The sequence below is a fragment of the Corvus moneduloides genome, chromosome 3 (genome assembly GCF_009650955.1).
Source record: "Corvus moneduloides isolate bCorMon1 chromosome 3, bCorMon1.pri, whole genome shotgun sequence".
In the NCBI taxonomy this organism is placed as follows: domain Eukaryota; kingdom Metazoa; phylum Chordata; class Aves; order Passeriformes; family Corvidae; genus Corvus; species Corvus moneduloides.
In genome coordinates this window covers 110,509,511-110,528,995 of record NC_045478.1, presented here as the reverse complement: position 1 = coordinate 110,528,995, position 19,485 = coordinate 110,509,511, and the positions used below count along the sequence as shown (strand labels likewise).

At 46.1% G+C, this 19,485-nt stretch overlaps 1 protein-coding gene and 1 long non-coding RNA gene across 2 annotated transcripts in view; both read right to left on the bottom strand.

The window, feature by feature from the left end:
- The window catches only part of SHLD1 (shieldin complex subunit 1), a 33,985-nt gene extending 21,170 nt beyond the window's left edge, over positions 1–12,815 (bottom strand). The window contains exons 1-3 of the mRNA XM_032103483.1: positions 12,345–12,815; positions 11,500–11,631; positions 9,696–9,862 (exon numbers count right to left, since the gene is read on the bottom strand). Of these exons, the coding sequence (XP_031959374.1) occupies positions 9,696–9,855 (160 nt within the window). The 5' untranslated portion in view covers positions 9,856–9,862; positions 11,500–11,631; positions 12,345–12,815. The remainder of the gene's footprint in view (positions 1–9,695; positions 9,863–11,499; positions 11,632–12,344) is intronic.
- Positions 12,816–15,255: 2,440 nt separating this feature from the next.
- LOC116442115 lies at positions 15,256–17,856 on the bottom strand. Its single transcript, XR_004239405.1, has 2 exons — positions 17,603–17,856; positions 15,256–15,559 (listed from the first exon to the last, which is right to left on the bottom strand). It is a non-coding gene; the product is annotated as an uncharacterized LOC116442115 (long non-coding RNA).
- Positions 17,857–19,485: the final 1,629 nt, after the last annotated feature.

The window sequence follows — 19,485 nt, the reverse complement described above, 5'->3', positions numbered from 1 at the left end:
GGCTGGCACAGGTTGGCCTCAACATGGCATTCCAAGCCAATTTGCCCATTTTTTCTGCCCTAGCCTGATATCCCTCATTATTAGATTGGCATTTTTAAGGCACTTTCACAGATCTTTACCATCCACACCTAAGTGATAGAGCTGAGACACCAAGGCAGGCTGTTCAGACAGCAGGGAAAGGTAACACTGGTTTTACATAACGATGTTGTCACAGGCATTCCATGTTTTGTCACTTGCTGGCTGATCAACACAGACACCCAATGATCTTGGGTTGTTCTTGAATCATCTGCACTACAACAAAACCATAATACCAAGCTGCAAAGAGCAACTCTATTATACAAGAAAGGAGGCACCATCTTTGGAGTCCCACACAAAATCTAACATTGATGGAAAGATGCCATGAACACGTGTCCAGGCAACAGGAACAGCCACAGCCCTTTGCAGCTTTCCACAGTTATTTCAATTACTAAGGATTCACAGCATGTACTTCCCTTTCTCCTTTTTACTCCCCAAGAAAAAATAAAGCATTTTGTGGAGGTGTTTCAGCTGTACAGCAGTTCTTGCCCTCCAAAGTAAACAGAACAATTCATGCACACATGAGGATGGTTCCCAACTGCTATTACTGCATTATTGGAGTACTTTGTTAGAAAAATTACTACCATGGCTTACAAGACTCAGCACTGCTTTGTAGCTTCTCTTCTCCAGCTGTTAAGGAAAATTGGGAGTTTCACTGAAATTGTTTCCTACAAAAGATGCTTCTCTTTTTAAAAGCAGAAAGAAAAATGTGACAAGTCTAACCTGGACACTCTACAGGAGCATCTGCAGGAGCTGTAGTCCAACTCCTTTGTGTTCCCATTCTCCTCTGTGGTCTTTGTCCCTTGTGTAACTCTCATGTCTGTGAATCTTTTAATGCAAACCTCTTGCATAGTTTTAAAGCTAAAAGCACATCCTAAAGGTTTCTGTGGGCTGTTTATTTTTGAAGGAAACCAAACCTTTTTCTCCACAGTAGCTAAGTGAACTTCTTTTTTTGCCTAGCACTGACTGTTCACACATACATTGAAATCTGGTTCATATTATCCTTGTCTAGACACAAGTGCACACAAATTCACCAGTACAGCAGGAAAGCAGGGGACATTCTCCCAGAACTCTGCACACTGCTTGGCGAAATACTTTATGGACACCTGGACCCAACACAATACAAGTAACACTTATCAATAGCCACTTCTCAATGGTAAGAAGCATCTGTGGAAGGTTATCTTGGAATTCAGCACATAAAAACATCACTTGCCTGGGAAAGAGGAAATGTATTGAAGCTAACATGGTAACCCCAGGTGATGGGTAAAGAGCTCACACACACATGCAGAATATTCTCTGCATCAATGGAGATGCCACTGCTATTCATCTTCCCATACCCGTCCAGCCCTACAGTTATGTCAGGGATTGTTCCCAGAGCTCCTGAGCTCCAAAATAATGACAGAGTTAATCAAACTTAGTGATTAAACAACAAAACCCCTTTTGCACAGGATTTCTGACTTCTCCCTCAACCTGACAGTTTAATTTCCTCTTTCCCTGTGCTGAATCCTGCACTTTCATTCAACCCATACCCTTTCTATTGGCACTTCAGCACCTTTGCAGAGCCACAATAATGCTAAAGGCAACTGAGTTGGGCAGTGAAGCAGATGAGGATCTCTACAAGATCAGCCTGTGCTTCCAAATCTGATTGTGAGAACGAAATGGCTCAAGGCCAGCACCTAAGCAAGAAGCAGGTGGTAAAAGCAGTCCATGGGCAAGATGGCACTGACGAGTCCAAACAAAGCATTTATCCCTTTCAGAAAAAAACGGAACTTGAAGAATTTCCACTACAGCTTTGCACAAAATACCTGTCCCAGGAAAATAAGAATCTCTGATCTGTCTGCCTGTAGCCAGACCCCGTGGCTTGCGGCACTCAGTGTATCCCCTGCAGCCATACACAGAAAAACGGAAGAGCACCAACACCAGTGTGTGAAACTGCTATCATGGCCATTAGTGCATTCTGGAGTCATGCTCTTGAGGGACTAACGAGGAATGACATCCATTTGCTGAAATATTGCCTATGCTATGGGTCCCATGTTGGCTATCCAGACGCCACACAGACCTGTTAACACAGTCTTTCCCTGAAAATTCGGAGGCCCAACTAAGGACAATTTACAGGCAAATCTGTTTCAGATAGGAGTTCAGTATAGCGGAGACAGCCACCCCAGGTGAACCTTTGTTTTACAGGGTCACTGTTCAGTAGCCACTCTGCTGCCTCCAGCAGCATCAGCTGAGTGCCAACATCCAGCATCCAGCTGCTTGGGGATAGACCCACCTCCACTGATGACTTCCAGGGGCAAGGAGCAGAGATCATTGTTTTGAAAAAGCTGAGTAGAACTACCAAAGCAGCTTCAAGCACAGAAGAAACTTCACACTACATATGTGATAAACCAATATTTACAGAATGGGGAAGCCCAGGGAAGCACCCATTAAGGAGGAACCCAAGCAAGGAGCAGCTTTTCAGCCATGTCTGCACTGTATTTTGCAGCTTCACAGAGCCAGTAGCACCTGGCTTCCCAAAAACACCACCATCCCAGCCTGATACCAGTCTCTGTCTTGGTCAGGAAGAACTCCTGAGGTCTTCTTGTACTAGCTTAGAAACTCTTTGTTCCTGAGGTCTTCTTGTACTAGCTTAGAAACTCTTTGTTCCTATAATATTTAATGGCATCATAGTGGTTGCAAATGATGGCTGAATTTATTATTCCCCTGTAAAACACATATTTGAACAGCTTATGTTCCCAATTATAATTTTCCATCTCAAAGGACTCCACATCTGCACTTAAGAGGATGAAAAACGGTTCATAAAGAATCGAACAAACTCTTGTCCATTCTTGCCCATTGAACAAATTCTTGACATTTATTTACAGGATTTAATTCCTTTTCATTCAAGATTAATGCTCACTGGTAAGATAAAATAGCACTGGCCTGGTAAGATAAAACAGCATTGGCACAAACATGTACAAAGCTGCCTCACAGCTACTTTAGGAACAATTGCCATAATGACATTACTGCAGTCTGAATTGGATTAGGTCACAGCAATGGACAAACACTGACACCTGTGATGAGAGAACTAAAAGCCCAGGTTGGAATGACACTTTAGATAAAGGTAAGGAAGAAATGGCCCACAGGGACTCTTACACTACAGTGACAGAGCAAGGTGATATTAAAAGTTCCCAGTGCCACCAGTGGGCTGACAGAGCTCTGTGTGCCTGACAGGTCCCAGTGTCTGGCACTGATGGTGTGGTGGTGTGACCCTGGCTGGATGCCCCCAAAGCCACACTCCCCTCCACAACCAGACAGGGGTGAGGAAATACAACAAAAGGGTCCTGAGTTGAAATAAGGACAGGGAGAGATCACTCACTGAACACCATCATGTTAGACTCAGCTTGGGGAAATTAAATTAACTGATTACCAATCAAAATCAGAGCAGGATAATAAGAAGCAAAACAAATTCTCCTTCCCAAGAGACAAACTCCCAAGCTCCTCTTTACGCACAGAACCACAGGATCTGACCAGACAACTTCAGTGCATAAGTACAACTCCCTGTCTCTGCTACTGAAGCATTTTCTCTGTAGTTGAGTTCTAATTATTAATGGTTTAACACAAACTGTTCACTTTCATAGAACACAGAGGTACTCTGAAGCATTAAAGTCTAAAAGACAAGGCGCATGTCTCAGTTCTTTCCCTTACTGATGTATGCATAGAGCTCTAATTCTCCTAAAAAAAGGACTACTTTTCTTCCTCAGACTGTGAAGCATAAAGCACTCCTTTTTTCTGTTCTAGGATTTATTTTTGTCTGGATGCTTTACGTAGCCCATCCCTGAAAAATTAATTTACAACAAGATCTAAGACCTTCAGTGACTCAATGGGGCCCAGTGCTTTATCTTGTGTGTTGTGCAGTTTCCCTGTATTCCTTTTATGTGAGGTGTTATAGATTCCACCTTGCCTTTTCATCCAGTGCTCAACACAACTGGACCACAAAGAGATGCTCGGAGGGTTCATGATGCCAAACTCACCAGAGCCATGCAGTCACCCACTGAAGAGCCCGTCCATAACTTCAGTGGAGCTGCATGACTTCAAGCCCACTGCCCCACTGGATCACACCATCCATACAGAATTAATAGCATTTGAAACATTTTACCTTTCTTTTTCCTCTTAATAAGACTCGAGTCTAAGAAAAAATCTAGCATTTTGATCATACTTGAGTGTGTACTTGACTAAAAATCATCACTTAAAAAACCCAGCAGCCCTCTTTAAGTTTTACGCTTGCCAGGCTGGTGGAATCAGAAATGGATAACATTGAGCACTAGAGGGCAGCAGGAAATCAATTCCCAAAACAGGGACCATGTTCTTCAAGGCCAATGCAGTTAAGCACTGTGTTTAACCAATTTCAAACCAACACACTGGTTTAAAAAAAGATTTAATTATGTTGTTTTGCTGTTAATAACAATTAGTTCTGTTGTTTGGGACCACAGGTCAAGCTCAAGTGAGTTCGAGTGTTAGCTTCCTGCAGTCAGAGAAGACTGCACATCCCAAAGCACCTTTGAAGAGCATGCTCGCCTTCACCTTCAGAGCAAACCAAAAAGGAAAATATTCTCAGTGTGATCTATATCTTTTAGGCAAAGGAGACTATCAGAAGTTTCTGTATCTAACCTGGAGTGCATTTATGAGCCCCTTTTAGCTCAGCTTCAGCTCAGCCTGAAAATGATTTAAAATATCACACATTTTAGATTTGCTAAGTTACACAGACCTCTTAAAGAGACTATAGTCTTTAGCCAGACAAAAAAAGCCATTTTGGAAATTTGGCAACTTTTGGCAGCAGTGTGAGCCAAAGCACTGCTTTGGTAGCTCAGACAGCCAAGCTGTAATTTCTACACCAAGTAATGCACACTGAGCTCTGGGCTGAACTGAACCTCCCAGCACCCACCAAAAGCCAGCCCTCAAAGGTTGCTGCTGACGTGACAAAAACGCTCCTTTCATTTTCAGCCTCTACGTCAACACTTGTGAACAACTCCCATACAGGAAAAGCACAGGTCATGCCAGACTTCTTCAGTAAACTCAAACCCACTTCTGCAAAACAGATTAAGTAACTCTTGACCGGCCAGAGGACATGGTAGAAAGGAGAGAGCATTTAAGGACGAGTCGGAACACATGTGCCAACATTAGCAGCACTCCTCAGCTGCTAATAAAAGACACAGCAACCTACTGCAAAACTGGGCATGTAAACTCACTGGGAATAGGTAGCATTTTTTTCCAGAGAAATCCCAATAGAACTGACAGCTACTGAGGTAGTTTCGACTGAAGTTGAAAATCTCTGTCGAAAATCTTTGTTTGAACATAGTTGTTTGGTTGACTGAACACCCAGAAAGCAATCAGAATAGTCCAAAAATCATGCTCTTTAAACTGGGATAATGTTGTGATAGATGTCCCCTTGATCTGAGTGGGAAGTTCAGTAGCAGTGCTGTGGCTCAGGCTCACTGATTTGCCCAAACCAGTGGGTCTCCAGTGAAATGGTCTGTCCCATTTCCCCCAAGCTCTCACGACTTGTTCCAAATGGGCTGGTTTTGAAGAAAGCCTACAACACCCCACAACTGATCAGACAGAACCTACAGCCTGGGTCCCCACAAGGGAGAAGAGATTAATAGTCCAACACCACATTTTTCAGAAACCACCGTCCTGGAAAGGCTGTAATCCCATGTGAAAGCCAGGACATGCTGCAGAGCGCTGGATCCTGGCTGTACCTGTGCTGCTGCCAGGAAGAGAAGCTGTCCCCACTTCATCCACACAAATATTCACATGGCTGCCCAGAAAGCTGGGCCAGTTCCCCGAGCTGACTTCTCACTGTGTACCAACACTAAGGATCAACCAGGAATAATAAGCACAGCCAGGAGCAGCCTGGGATTCTCGCTGCATTACAGAGGTCAGGGAAGTCCATTGAAAATAACTAAAGATAAGCCTGGGCTCAAACTTGAAACAAACTGCAGGAACAGATTAGAGCTTTTGGAGAGGCAAAGGTTGAACACCTCTATCCTCCCAAGCTGGCTTTAATCCATTCTTTTTTTAAAAAAAGCTAGCCAGCTTTTAGATACTTGACGGTCTCTTCAAGCCCACAGGAAACTCTGTCTACCTTCACCACCCCATCTCTCCAGTATCATCCTCTCTCTCCTACTGTCACCCTTCTTTTATTTTCTCTGTCCCTGTGACACCCCATTTTCTTCCCCTGGGTGACCCTGTCCACCCATCCATTTTCCTAAGGACACAGCTTTTCATTACAAAGAAAAAGCAATGAAGGCAGAGACTACAGGACAAACAATCTGCCCATGATCACAAGCCCTAGGCAGGGCCATGAAGGGAGATGGGACTGAGTTTTGCCCATGCTTCAGACAGGCAGTCTCCCAAGCATGGTTCCACAATTGAACTCTCAAATGCTGCCTCCAAATTTAGTAGAATTACTCCAGAGCTGCACTGGCAAACCCAGTTCTGCCTGACCACAGAGCATGGGCAGCGCCCAGAACCCTGTGCCCTACCAATTTGTAGACCACATCTGTTGTTTATTCTCTAGCACTTTTTTTAAGTTGCAATTTTTCCAGGTAAAGTTTTTTTCCACTGTCCCTGGTATGCTCTGGTTCAGTGCCCTACATGAAAAGTCACATTGCCAGTGATTTATTTCTTTGGAAACAACCTTTATTTGCTTCCTAGGACATATTAATCCAAATAATTTAAGGCTTTCCCACACATACACCTGAATGCTGCCTGCCAAGTAAGAACTTTTGCTGGCAACTTTTCTTAATCCAGAGGAAGTGGTAAGGTGTTCCTGGTGTATTGAGCAACTGAGTGATTAAAAAAATGATAAACAATTAAATTTTTGAAAATTATTTTCCAGTATGGAATAAAAAAAGATGGAGCATACTGAAGTGTTCACTGATCCCATTTAATTTTCTCAGTCTATCACCACTTAGACACTTGAACTCACTATGACAATAAGCTAAAAGTATGAATGTTTGTTGAAAGAGTAGAACCCTCATTCCCACACAAATCATAAAAGCACTCATTTACAAACAATTTTAGAGATTTAGTAATAATCCTACAGGACTACTGTTTTCTTGCCTAGGGATGCCTGCTTTCAGGAGGCCCTGTATTCATGGCTAATGAGTTCTATCTTCTGCTATTAAAAGTGATGGAGCCTCTCTAGACTAATAAAACCTGTTACTGATGACTCAGGCAGTGGGAATACCCCCATGACCACTTCCAGCTCCTGAGGCACTGATGGTGTGGTACTTCAGTCAGTCTCAGCCCAGTTCATGCGGCAGATGACAGAAAACACAGCCTGTCAGCCTGTTTCATTCCTAAGGAAGTTGCCACATTCCCAGAGACCTACCAGCCTTTTGGAAATGCTTTTGAATCACTAAGGAAGATCCTCATCCATCTGCAATCTTCTGGTCATACTGTGGAGGTGCAACCTACAGCCACTGCCACTCCCCTCACTCACACTGTGCCACAGCAGCAGTTCTCAATGTCTCGTGACAAAACAAACGAGCAAAAGAGCTCCTTTCCCAAGATACATTTGACAGAACTTGCTCTTCCAGGAGTATCTGATCCGGGCAGATATTTCTAAAACCATCTTCCTGTCTCTTCTGCCACACTGGCCAATCTCAATGGGTTTGAATGCTGAACTTGAACCAAAAGCGAGAGTTTAAGTGGATATGTATATTGGTTTGATGCTGCTATGAAGAGAAAAGAACCAAGATGTTCAGAGCATTCATTGGTCATGCTGTGACACTTGAGTTATTTCACTCCAGGAGCACAGGGAGCATCCCACAGTTATTGCTCAGTGGTTTCAGTTGTGAGCAGTCTCTACAACAAGCCATGAATGGGAGGGTTCATGGGCCTCATCTGCCCTCCTCAGCACACCTGGACCCCACACTGGCACCAGGGGGTGCTGGGGTCAGCAAGGAGGCAGGATGTGGCCTCTCAGCATACCTTGGTGCTGAGCTTCAGCTGCGTACTGCACACAGGCACCACAAACAGGTTACCCGGTGCTGTCATTTCCGCACCTGTCGCTCCCACTAAGCCTCAGACATTCCTGCGACTGCCAAGTGGTCATGCAGTTATTCCATGTGTCCCATTCAACACAGCAATCAAGGCCAGCTGCCCTGAGCTACACGAAATGGTGTTTGAGCAACACATCCCAGGAACTGCCCCACAGCTCCCAGGATTGCTTCATACCTGTGACACAGGGCTTGTGAAACCTGAGCAGACAAATGCCTTCCAGCCTGTTTCACTGTCAGAGGAGCTTCCCCATCCTCCTCTCCCATGACAGCGGAAAAGGCTTGCTCAGGACATTCCTTGCAGTGCTGGTCACCACTCTTATGCACAAAAATAAAGCAAAACCTCAAACCAGTCACACTATTACTCTAGTGCAACGTGGATCATGGAATGTGATATATGTTGTGGTTTAAAGTAGAGGTTAACAGCATAAGATCCCCATTATTATTATTAACATAAGACATGTGGCTTCCTGGTCTGCACAACAAAAGCAAAGCAAGGCTTGGTATCTGCTGTTGGCAGATTCCATTACAGTTCTGGATGTCCCACACCTAGAGCTGAAGGCAACTGCACAGGCAAGCAGTCAACATCAGCTGAGCGAGATCAGTTGGTAGATGCCACTGCTTACCTGTTTAGCATGAAAATAGTGGAATTCCCACTGGAAGAAACTCTCCTGTTGAGTTTCAAGCTAATTTCTTGGAAGCATGCCACAGAAAACCACTTTAGAGTAAGAAGAGAAGTCAAAGCCTCCTTTTACACTACTTAAGATTCTAAAGCAACTAGAAATGTTGTCAGTGACATTTAACCTGCTCAGGTGCCTTGACAAATCCTCTCCATGCACTATTTGCTGACAAGAACTTATTTCCCTCCCAATGTTAAATATAATTACTAGGACCTTTATTCCAGCCAGCATGAATATATGGCAAGAAGTGCCACTGGGCCAGCACATTTTGATTTCACATTTCTTGCCAGCTGTCCCTTATCTTCTCAGAGATACCATTTACACCATGTACTTCTAAGAACCTGGAGTAGTGGCTGACCTAAAATGTTACTTCTGCAGAAACCAGTCCTCTTCCAAGTGAGGAAACTGCTGTCTCACAAGAGTTGAACTGAAGCAGTCCTCACCACGCTATTGTCATTAGCACAAGCAAATAGTTATTATTATTGAAGCAATGGGGTAACAAGGCCACATCCTGAGCTCATGATGAGAACATGAAAAACATAAGGAAAGGTTTAAAAACTCTTCCTACTGACTAGGGTAATTTGAGACAGTGTTTACTCCTGATGTCTGAAGGATTACTCTGTTAGTTGTCCTTCTGAGAACACAGTAAATACAAAGAATGTTGCAGAACATTAGCAGCTGACAGCTTCATCTGGGCTCCTCTCCTGTGTCCCATCATGCCACAGTTCCCACTGTATCTGTCCAGCTGGAGCAGACAGTAGTTCTGGTAAAATTGTGTTTTATGACAGGCAGGTGCACCAGTATCAGACTGCAGTGACTCAGTCAAGCAACACACTGCCTACATAGACGAAGCACTGGCTAAAGTAAGAGCATGTGGAGAAGCAGAAGCTGTTACCTGTGGGTGGAGAGGGAAAAACATCCCCAGAAGGATAAAGCTCCTCACTGTTTCCAGAGCTGTGTGGAGGCAGAAAGTGCTCTGCTAGGTCACAAACAGAGGGGAGGTCCAATATGCTGCTCTCTGAGGTGTGACTTGGTGATGTCTCCTTTCCTTCCATGGTCCCACTGCAGACAGAAATGAGACTCAGCCGGGTTTTTAGAGCATGAAAATCTAAGCAGAAGTCAACACAAACGATCTGACATTTTTGTACTGCTTTATGAGATGAGAGGAGCTGTTCTAGTACAATCATACTTCAACTGAGAAAATAACAAAGATGTAAAGGAGGAACAACAGCAAATCCCACACACAACAGCCCTCAGCCTTAAGTAGGACAATTAGGAGTCCACAATAAATCTGGCTTTCCTAGAGGCTTCCCAGAAGTACAGTCTCGGGCCCCAAAACTAGGAAGCCATGGAGCATATTCCCATCAGGGTATCCCGTCTGTGCCATTTAAAAGGAAACATGTTCTACAGGGTCCTTTTCCACTGATGCTGCTACAAGTCTCAAGTGAAACCCATCCCTCTTGGCTGTGTTCACTAGCAGCAAGAAAAAGCATCTTAAAACTTGTCAATCTCACAGGGACGGCAAACACTTCCTGATGTGGAGACATCAGGGCAGCTGTATTGTATAATCTGTGCACAACACTTTGGAAAGCTTTGGTTGAAGGATCCCCACATCTGAACACCTTTTTATCAAGCTTCCTCAACCAGTCCACCACCACAGAGGGGAAGAACTCACAGCTGGGTGGAGAACAAGAGAGGGTTGGTGCCACCCAGCTCCAGATCAAGCGCTACAGTGAATGGGCAACTCTTTTGGAGAGGATGGAACCAAAGTGCTCCAGTAAAGCAGCTCCAAGCACAGCCACACGAGTGGCTGGGGCAGAAGAGCAGTGAAATGCAAAAAACCTGGTGGGGCAGGAGCTCCTTCTGTTTTGGTAAAGAGTGACAGGACAGAGGAACCAGATCTGGTGGTCAGGCAATGGCCTGTGACCCTGCAGGCCCACATTCATCTTCTCTTCTATAAAATAAAGACAACAAATTCTTGTCTTGGGGGTATTATCAGTAAGGAATGTGATAGCCACAGCGGGCAAGGAAATCCCCATAAGGCATTAGTACTGAAAAATAAATACCCCCATGCAGATTTTTTTTAAAAAAACATCATTCCTTAGGTGCTTCTGTGCTGAGCAAACTTTTAGCTAAGATACACCTCTGACCTTTGCAAGATGCATCTGGGCATAAAGAACACATAGAAGGAAAAACTTTCCTCAAATATTGTGTTTATGATGTGTGCTACTTTTAAGTACGGAAGGATTTTAGAGAACTAAACTGCCTATTATCATCCTTGGTCTGGAAAAAAAAACCCCAAAAGAACAAAAACCCACACCAAAAGGCCAATGAACTCCATCCCTCCAAGGGCAAGTGGCAAATTACAGCAATAGGAGCTGCTGGTGTGATACCACAGCAGTTTAAGGCTGTCATTGATGGGAGCTGCAGTGGCCCTGGATGTCTCTGCCTGTGCTGCTCCCCTTCCTTGTCTTGCCACAACAAGACTAACAACATGTGCAACCATGTTTTGATCAGGTTTAGATAAAACAAAGCAGCTTTAAAAAACGTTTTCCCCTGGATTAGCTCCCTCTAGTCCTCTTAAATCAAGTACACAGCAGTCCCAGCCCCAAAACTGATGGTGAGACCACAACTGATGGTGCTTGTGAGAAAAGGCTCAGCCCTGGGCCTTCAGACTAGTGAAAGAGATTCACTGTTACCTCTGTGCCACACCTGGTAAGAGAGAGCACTGATGTGCAAACAGTCCCTTTGGACAAAGTCCAGGAGCAAACAGCCTGCTACTGCTTCAGGATTCCTTTATTCTTTCTTCATGGTTTGTCGACCTCAGCTTGCTGGAACGAAACAAACAGGTCAGTTAGATGCTTTGCACCAGCTGATCTGGCAGATGGACAGGATGACCTTTCGAAGTGTAATGCTAGCCAACGTCAACAGACAGTCATCACATACACCACTGTTTGTTGGGTCTGGTACAGAGGAAAAGTTTTTTCTAAGAATCAGAAAGAGCACATCTAGTTATGCCCTTGAACCTTCTGACAGCAGTGGAGACCTCCTGGAAAGGGGCCGGTACGTCCTAGAAATAAAGCCAAGATTTTCTTTACAAGAAGCTGCCAGATGGGCTGTTTATTCAAAACCCATCAAGCAGAGAAGCAAGTAATAGCTGGCAACCCTCCCTCCGTCCTGTGGAGAGCAGGTATTTCCCCAACAGGTTTAGCCAGCGGTGTCTTGATGTCAGCCTGTTCCGTCAAAACTCAACCGGGAAATGTGTTTTAAGAGGGCCCCAAACCCACCCTGTGGAGTACAATACAGGCTCACAAAACCCAAATCCTGTTTCCTCTGCCACTACCACCTCGATTATCTTCAGTGAGCAACCAGGACAGATGTAGTTTCAGGCAGACGCTGGATTTTTTTTCCAGGCCACCCTCACCCGGTGGCACTGCCCAGCTACCAGGAATGTCCCAAAGGCATGTCCTGCACAGGCTTGCCTAGCTGGCAGCATTGCTGCAGAATGTGATGGATACAGGAGGGTGTCAGGCACTGGCCTTACCGACTGCCCTGCTCAGCAGGTGAGGGGGTTCTCTTCCTCCCGGCCGCGTTTCCTTCCCCTTTTCCTGCAGGCAACATTCGCGCATTATTTCAAAAACCACTTCCTTGGCAGAGAAACGCAACAAGAGTGACACAGGGCATGGTGCACGCCAAAGCCGGAGCACCCCACGGCCTGGCCATGGCTGCTGCGCCCACCCCCTCACCGCTTCCTGAGGGGAAATGCCGCGGCAGCAGCCCAAGAGCAGCCAGATCTCGGGGGAGGAGGGAGTGGAAATAAGGGCAAAGCCAAAAGCGCGGCAGGGCTGCCCCGAGCCGGGCCGCACTCGCACAGCCGCACCTCGGGCCCTCCACGCCGCTGCCGGGCCCAGCCAGGGCCCTCCAGCCCCGAGGCCGCCGAAGGGCGAGGGGAAGCGGGCAGAAGCCTCACGGCCGGGGGCAGGCGGGACCGGGGGCCGGCGCTGACACACAGCCGGGCAGCAGCGGCAGCCGCACCTCAGCGGAGCTCCGAGAGCGGCTGCGCAGGCCCCGGGCCCGCCCCCGCGGGACTGCGGGTGGGAAGCGGGCGGGTGGTTTTCAAAATGTTTCCTGCCAGGTTTTCCTCAAAACACGTTTAGCTCGGATTTATCACTGTGAATTCGGAGGGGAGAGGTTTTGGCGGGGTTAGGCAGTGGCGCTATCCCGTGCCTGGCACACGGGATGGCGTCCCGGGCTGCTCAGCGCTCGGTCGCTTTACACCGCTGCCCTGCAAAGGTGCAGCCTGCAAAAGCCCTGAGCGGGGGTGAGCGTGGGGCTGCAGGGTGCAAACATCATAGCGCGGGCCGAGAAAAAACCAACACAATTCCCACCCGGGACATAAGCTGCAAGCTTTCCTCTGAGGGCTTACGGAGCTCGTGGAGGAGATGTGCACCGGGGATGTCCATGTGCTCCCACCGAGGAGTTTTAACAGCGGCGGAGTGGAAGCTTCGCAAGCCCTGCTGAGAAGCGGGGTACAAACCTCACTCAGTTTGAGGCACCGCATCACTTCAGCGCCAGCACGATCGGTGTGTGCGGCCACAGCCGCAGCAGGCGTGGTGACAAGGACATTTACGGGGGACCGACACAGACATCCTGACCCTCTTTACCAGGGCTGCGGGGAGTGTCGCGGACACGTGCTGGATACTTCTCCAGCAAAGAGAATACGGTGCGGTGCTGCCTGACAGCGTGTGCACGGCACAGCCAGACACGCCAGGAGAGAGGTCAAGGATCCGCCCCGGTGCCGTCTGGGCAGGCAGTCGGGAGCAAGTGCTGAGCTCTTTGGCCCGCGCGCTGTGAGTGAGGCTGGGAAGGAGCTGGGAGTTTTTTCCAAGAAGCCTTTGGACTTCAGAGTTACTGAGGGCAAACGGGTGTGTTTAGGAGGAAGTCACTAAAAGGAAGAAAATAAATTGGAAGTCCCGCGGCTGCCAAGAGGGCTTTGTTTTTCTCGCAGGTGAGCTGGCTTGAGCTGGGAAAGGTGTCCACAGGGAGAGCCTTTGAATCCGTGTTTCAGGCACAGCAGTGACTCTGCATCGCCCTTACAGCCTCTCTTGAACCAGGCCTGGGCACTTGGGGTCACTGCACAAGTAGAGATGCAAACCTAGCTACACCCTGAGCTGTAACTAAACTCGGCTCTAGTGCGAGGCTAACTCTTGCCAGTCATATTTGTCCCCAAGAACTACCCATCCCTCTGGGGAAGTTCTGTGACCTGGAAGGCAGCACCCCAGCCCTTCATTTCCTTGCAGGGGTTGGAGTTGAAGCTGAGCTGTGGAATGCAAAACATCAGCAGATCTGCTTTATTTAGCTCTGGGAGCACATGCAATTATTACAGCATCCAGAAAAGTCATCTCTGTGATTTCACCCCACTGGATCATGCCAAGTCTCTGCCACTACAAAAGCTCTGGCAGTGGGGAACATCACTGGCTCCTGGAAAAGCAAGGAGTTCCAGCCAACAGAACTGCCAAGGGAACTATAGTACTTACTGACAAACATACACAGCTTACCAGTTTCTATTTGTCCACAGGTGGACAGCCAGATCTTTGAACTTAATTTCCCTTCTCTTCCTCACCAGAATGAGGAGGTCCTGCAGTGCTGGCACCCCCACCACTGTAGTCTACACATTGTAGACCACATCTTTATTCCTTATGAACTGCGTTATCAGCAAAAAGATTAAGTTTGCCTGTAGTATTTAGGGCGAGTCTCTAAGTGTGTACTATGGTCCCTTTTATCAGTGCCTTATTTTTAGCACACGATAAAAGTATACCAGCAGTCATGTCTGGTGCTGGTTAAAGTGGAAGGTACATGAGAGCCAGGAAACTCAGAATTAAACCCACACTTGACATTTACCAAAGATCAGACTGCTGAGAGTCATAACTAGGGAAAAGGAAATACATTTTCTGACTATTGCAGCTCTGTCACAATGAGATTTTTCAGTGCTGACAGTCTCAGGGCCAGATTGTACAAGATGTACAATTCCATGTCATTGAAGCTAACGTGTATCTGCCAACTTACCATCTTAAGTACTTAACACATAACATGAAGAAAAAAAGTCTGTCTTCAAAACCAGCAGAACTTGCACGTTCATCTCTTTTCAGTCCTTTCCCACTGTCACACTGCAGGGGAGCCTGCCTACTTCCTTCTTTACAGAATAGCTCAAAGTTACTTTAATACCTCAAAGCAGACTAACAGCTGAATGAATAGAAGCTAATCCAGGAAGTGGGCTGAAGGGATGCTAGGGAGACGTGAACAAGGTTGATTTTTACACAGTTGAATTTACAAAGGTTGTTCTGTTGATTAACAGAGATGATTAAACCAAAGTTTGTAGTCTATATATCAGTGTTTTGAGTTCACTCCTCACCATGAACTAGTCCTTTGTTCTCAGAACTAAAAGCAAGAAAAAATATCGGTATATTTAAATTTATGAATTGCATGCATTTTACTTCCCAGCTCGAGACATTGTTACTAAAGCAGATGGAGGATCAGGCTTCATCCTAGATTCCCATTCTGAAGCTTTCCTCAAGCACTATAGACAGTGTTTTAGCGGCCTCTGCTCTGGAAAATCCTCTTGTGGTTACCCCAGGAATGAGTGGTTACAGGCTTCAGGCCAGTGTGAGTGAGAAACAGCTCTTCAAGCCCACGAGATGAGAAACAGCAATTGGCAACTCATCTCCACTCCTTCCAGACCAGCGAGGTTTGCTGACAACACTGCAAATAGCAAAAAGCAGAGAAAGGCTGTAAGGAAAGCTCTTTTCCACCACCCCACTATTCCATACAGCATAAGACACCTGGCATTCTCAAATAACTTTTTGCATGATCATCGTTCCTTCACCTAGAGCTGTGTCCTTTCTGTGCACACCACAGTACAGCATTGAAAGTGCAGCTCAGATGCAGAGGCGAAACACATTAAAAGCTGTATTATCCATCCTGATTCCTACCAAGGCCAGACCAGGGTTAGCATACTTGTGGGAATATACTTGCTTAGCTGGGGAAAAAAAAAAGAGGTTGGTTACCCTAAAACTCCTTGATTTATCCAGCTGTGTTAGCTTCTAAAGAGTATTATAGTCCCTCCAAATTTGCCAAAGTTAAGTTTTCAGGGCCACATAAAAAGACATTGTGTGTTTCGTGTTCTGCCACATCAAAGGCAATCACTCAATCCAGCAGACCTCCCTCTAAAGGGCCAGTTCCACTTAAACTGGAATACCCCTCCTGGTCATTACTATCTCCACGCAGTGATAACGGCAGGGCTAATGCCTTTCAGAGTTTGGACTGAGCTATCACAGAGGACTGATTGCTGATTCAGCTTCCTGGTTAACACCAGGGTTAACATATAAGCTATTTTACCTGTCTTTCTAACTTACAAGCTAACCTACCTGTCTTTCTCACCCACAGTCAACGCAGGCATCTCCCAAGTTCCTCCAACCCCATAAACTCTATTCTGGTAACAGTACTTCTCTTCAAGACAGGTGAAGTTTATGAGCAGCAGTCACCCACTTTACAAAAAGTGGGTCAGCCAGGCAATCAAAAACACTCTTGGCCTTCTCTTCCCTGGCCATAAGACAAGTAATGCTTTTTGCTTCCTCCTTCAGTAACAAGAGGTTTAAGGCTTTTGCTTGCTGCAGTCAACACCCTGAGGTACAAGAAGTTTCTAAGACCAAATGTTATTTTCTGCTGTACCACATGCCATTAAATTGACTTTATTTTTTTTTTTTTTATGAATCCCTTGCTGTGGCTGTGACCTGCTTTTTCTGGTGTCTGACTTTTTAAGGTGTCATTTCTAAACTAAACTAACCATGGTAGCCAGTTCATGTATTAATACTGTGTCTTGGAATTTTGTGATTTCAGGAGAAACTGGCTCTCTCTTCAAAAAGTAGTTTACTGTGGCAAAGGCTTGGCAATGTGAATGTTGGGGATATTTCAGTACAAGCAGCAACAGGATTTTTTTTTCTTAAAATCCTGTACCAAATCCCATCTCTCTCCTTTCAGAGCCTCTGCTAGAATGGGTGCAGAAGCATGCCTTCTCTGATCGATATTACCTCCCCTCTTTTTTGGGCTACCTCCTTGGCATCTGCAGCTGCTTGAACCCACTTTGAATGAAAGCTTTTTAGGACCTAACACTATTATTCTTGTTCCGTACAAGATTTTAGCACCGTGGATGCTGATGTAGGGTTCTGTGGGGCCTCATTTCCTCCCTTCTGCATCACAATTCACTAAAATAAAACAAAAGCATTATGGGACTCAGGGGTAAACATGAAACGCACTGTAACTTAGAGTATCCAAACACAACTTGGGTCTGCCTTAACTAGCATCGTATTTCCTTCTGCCAGACTTCTCCTCTTTCTCTGCATTCCTATTTAAGTCTCCACACCCACACCCTTGCATTCCTGCTGCCCAGGAGTTTTGTTCATCCCAATCACTCTGCCTGGGCTGCTGCCCTTTGCAGTCCTGATGAACAATGCATGTAAAACAGAGACATTTGGAGTATCTAAGCTCACGTCTCAGTCTTGCTTTGGGGCAGAATAGCCCTTTAACCATTGTTTTATCCTCTGCTGTTTATCCCCTTGCACTCTTGAAGCTGGTGATCAACAGTCTCTTCAGCTTCTTAGTCGCTATACACACCAGCCAGCAACTGGACTCCTTTGATTCTGGCAGGGAGCATGAGTCTGAGTTTCCTGTTCTTGTATTCCTAGGATCTGGATGGAAATTGTTACAGCTGGACCTTCATCAGTCTGTACACACATAAATACTCACCAAGGATACGTCATGTTCTCATGCTGTTGAGCCTTTGGGGAATTTCCAAAAGATGCTTCCAGCCTCACTTGAAGTAAACAGTCACAGGGGAACAGTCACAGTCTGGCTTCTTGCCTGGATCTTCCAGCGCCTGATATAGCATGGAGATACAACAAGAAGTGTCAGTTGCAGTAATTATGCACTTCTCTCCACTGGAAGACCTCCCGTGTTTAGGAGCTGAGCTCACTCCCTTGGCATTCTACACTGCTACTTTCCCTGACCAGTAGCAGGCTTTTGTTCCACAAGCACACCAGCTCTGAGATCATTGCCTATCAATCTGTTAGAGATTGGATCGAAGAGTTCAAAAGTAACCTGAGAGAAATACATCCACATTGGCCCTGTTTTTCCTAGAAGCCAGATAAAAGTAAAGAGTCAGGTCTTTGATCTAAAGGGCTGGTGTTCTGCAGGTGGGGTTATGATGAATAGTGAAACTGAAGGGCAGAGATTATACAGTGCCCAAAGAAATCACCCTCTGCTCTCACACAGCATTACCTGCTCCCTCAGCAGCTCTCCGCTGTATTGTTTCAGGGAACTTCTAAATAGTTTTTGCAGTTGTGAGCATATAATTTTACTTTAATTGAGCTCCCACTCATAGGACATAGACTTGACAATGGCTTTGGTGTTAATTTCGCCCACCAATTCTAGGAGAGCATCTTTATAACTTAAAAGGGAGGCTCCATTCTGGTCCCATTCAGTGTTTCTTGATTTGACAGTCTTACTCCCTGCCCCATATATTGTGGTGCGGTACAATGGGGCTTTTGGGGTTTTTTTTTTGGAGTAGTTACACGTTTTCCCATAATTTCTGGATGAAGTCTGGCCCTCTGTGAGGTTTCTTCAAGGTGTGTCTACTTCTAATCCCCACATTCTGTGTGAGTCATAGCTAAAGGACTAAATGCCTCCAAAAGTCAGGCTTGTGCCAGTGCTCCTACATGAGAGAGACCCTGTTGAGCTGTAGCTCTCTGCAGAGACACGCTGCTCATGGAAAGTGGCAAGAATATGCTCAGAGAGATGTTGGCCTCCAGCTATTCTCCAGAAATCCACCAGGGCAGGGCAGGGCAGGGCAGGGCAGGGCTTTTTCCTGTGAAATGCTCACGAAGTCGTGCTGGTTTCCCTGGAAGGCCTGGCAGTTATACCAGAACAAAAGGAAAAGCTTCTTTTCACTGCTTGGGGCTTTCAGCAGTAGGAGGGGGGGTTTGGGCTTTCCTTTTCTGAGCTGTCAGCAGAGTAGAAGCACGATGGAAATTGTCTGCCAGGCTGAAGATCAAGAGGGAAGCAAAGCTAAACCTGGCAGAGTGAAGTTCTAATGCATAAACTGATCTTCCCCTCAGCCTGGTCAGCCTTCAGCTGGATTTTGAGTATCCACATGAGCTGCCCTGATCCAGTGTCACCAACACTGAGAACATGCTGTTGTGCAATGAATCTACATGAGCACCTCAGAAGGAAGAGCAAATTATCATTCTGGCCTCCCACTTCAATCCTCACAGCTCCAAAAGCCCCCACTACTACTGGAAGGTTTAAGCCAGCAATGTTTTTTGTTTAAAGAGATTGGAGCCTTATTGCTGACTTTGGGCTGGTGTTGCTGGTGTCCTTCTAGTTGCATTTATCCATGACCTGCCACAAGTATGGAGAGTCCAGCCTTTAGGAGTAGGAAGAGCCATGCCGCTTCCAGGGCTGGCAGTGCTGCAGCTCAGCCTACTTTTCCATTTCCAGTGCTCACACAGCTCAGGAGAAGGTAAACAGAAGCCTTGGGCTTGGACTGAGGCAGGAGAACCCCACAAGACCTCTGCCCTGCTGGAGCACGATTTCATACACTGTGTTCCTGAGTGAGCTGAAGACAGCCCTGA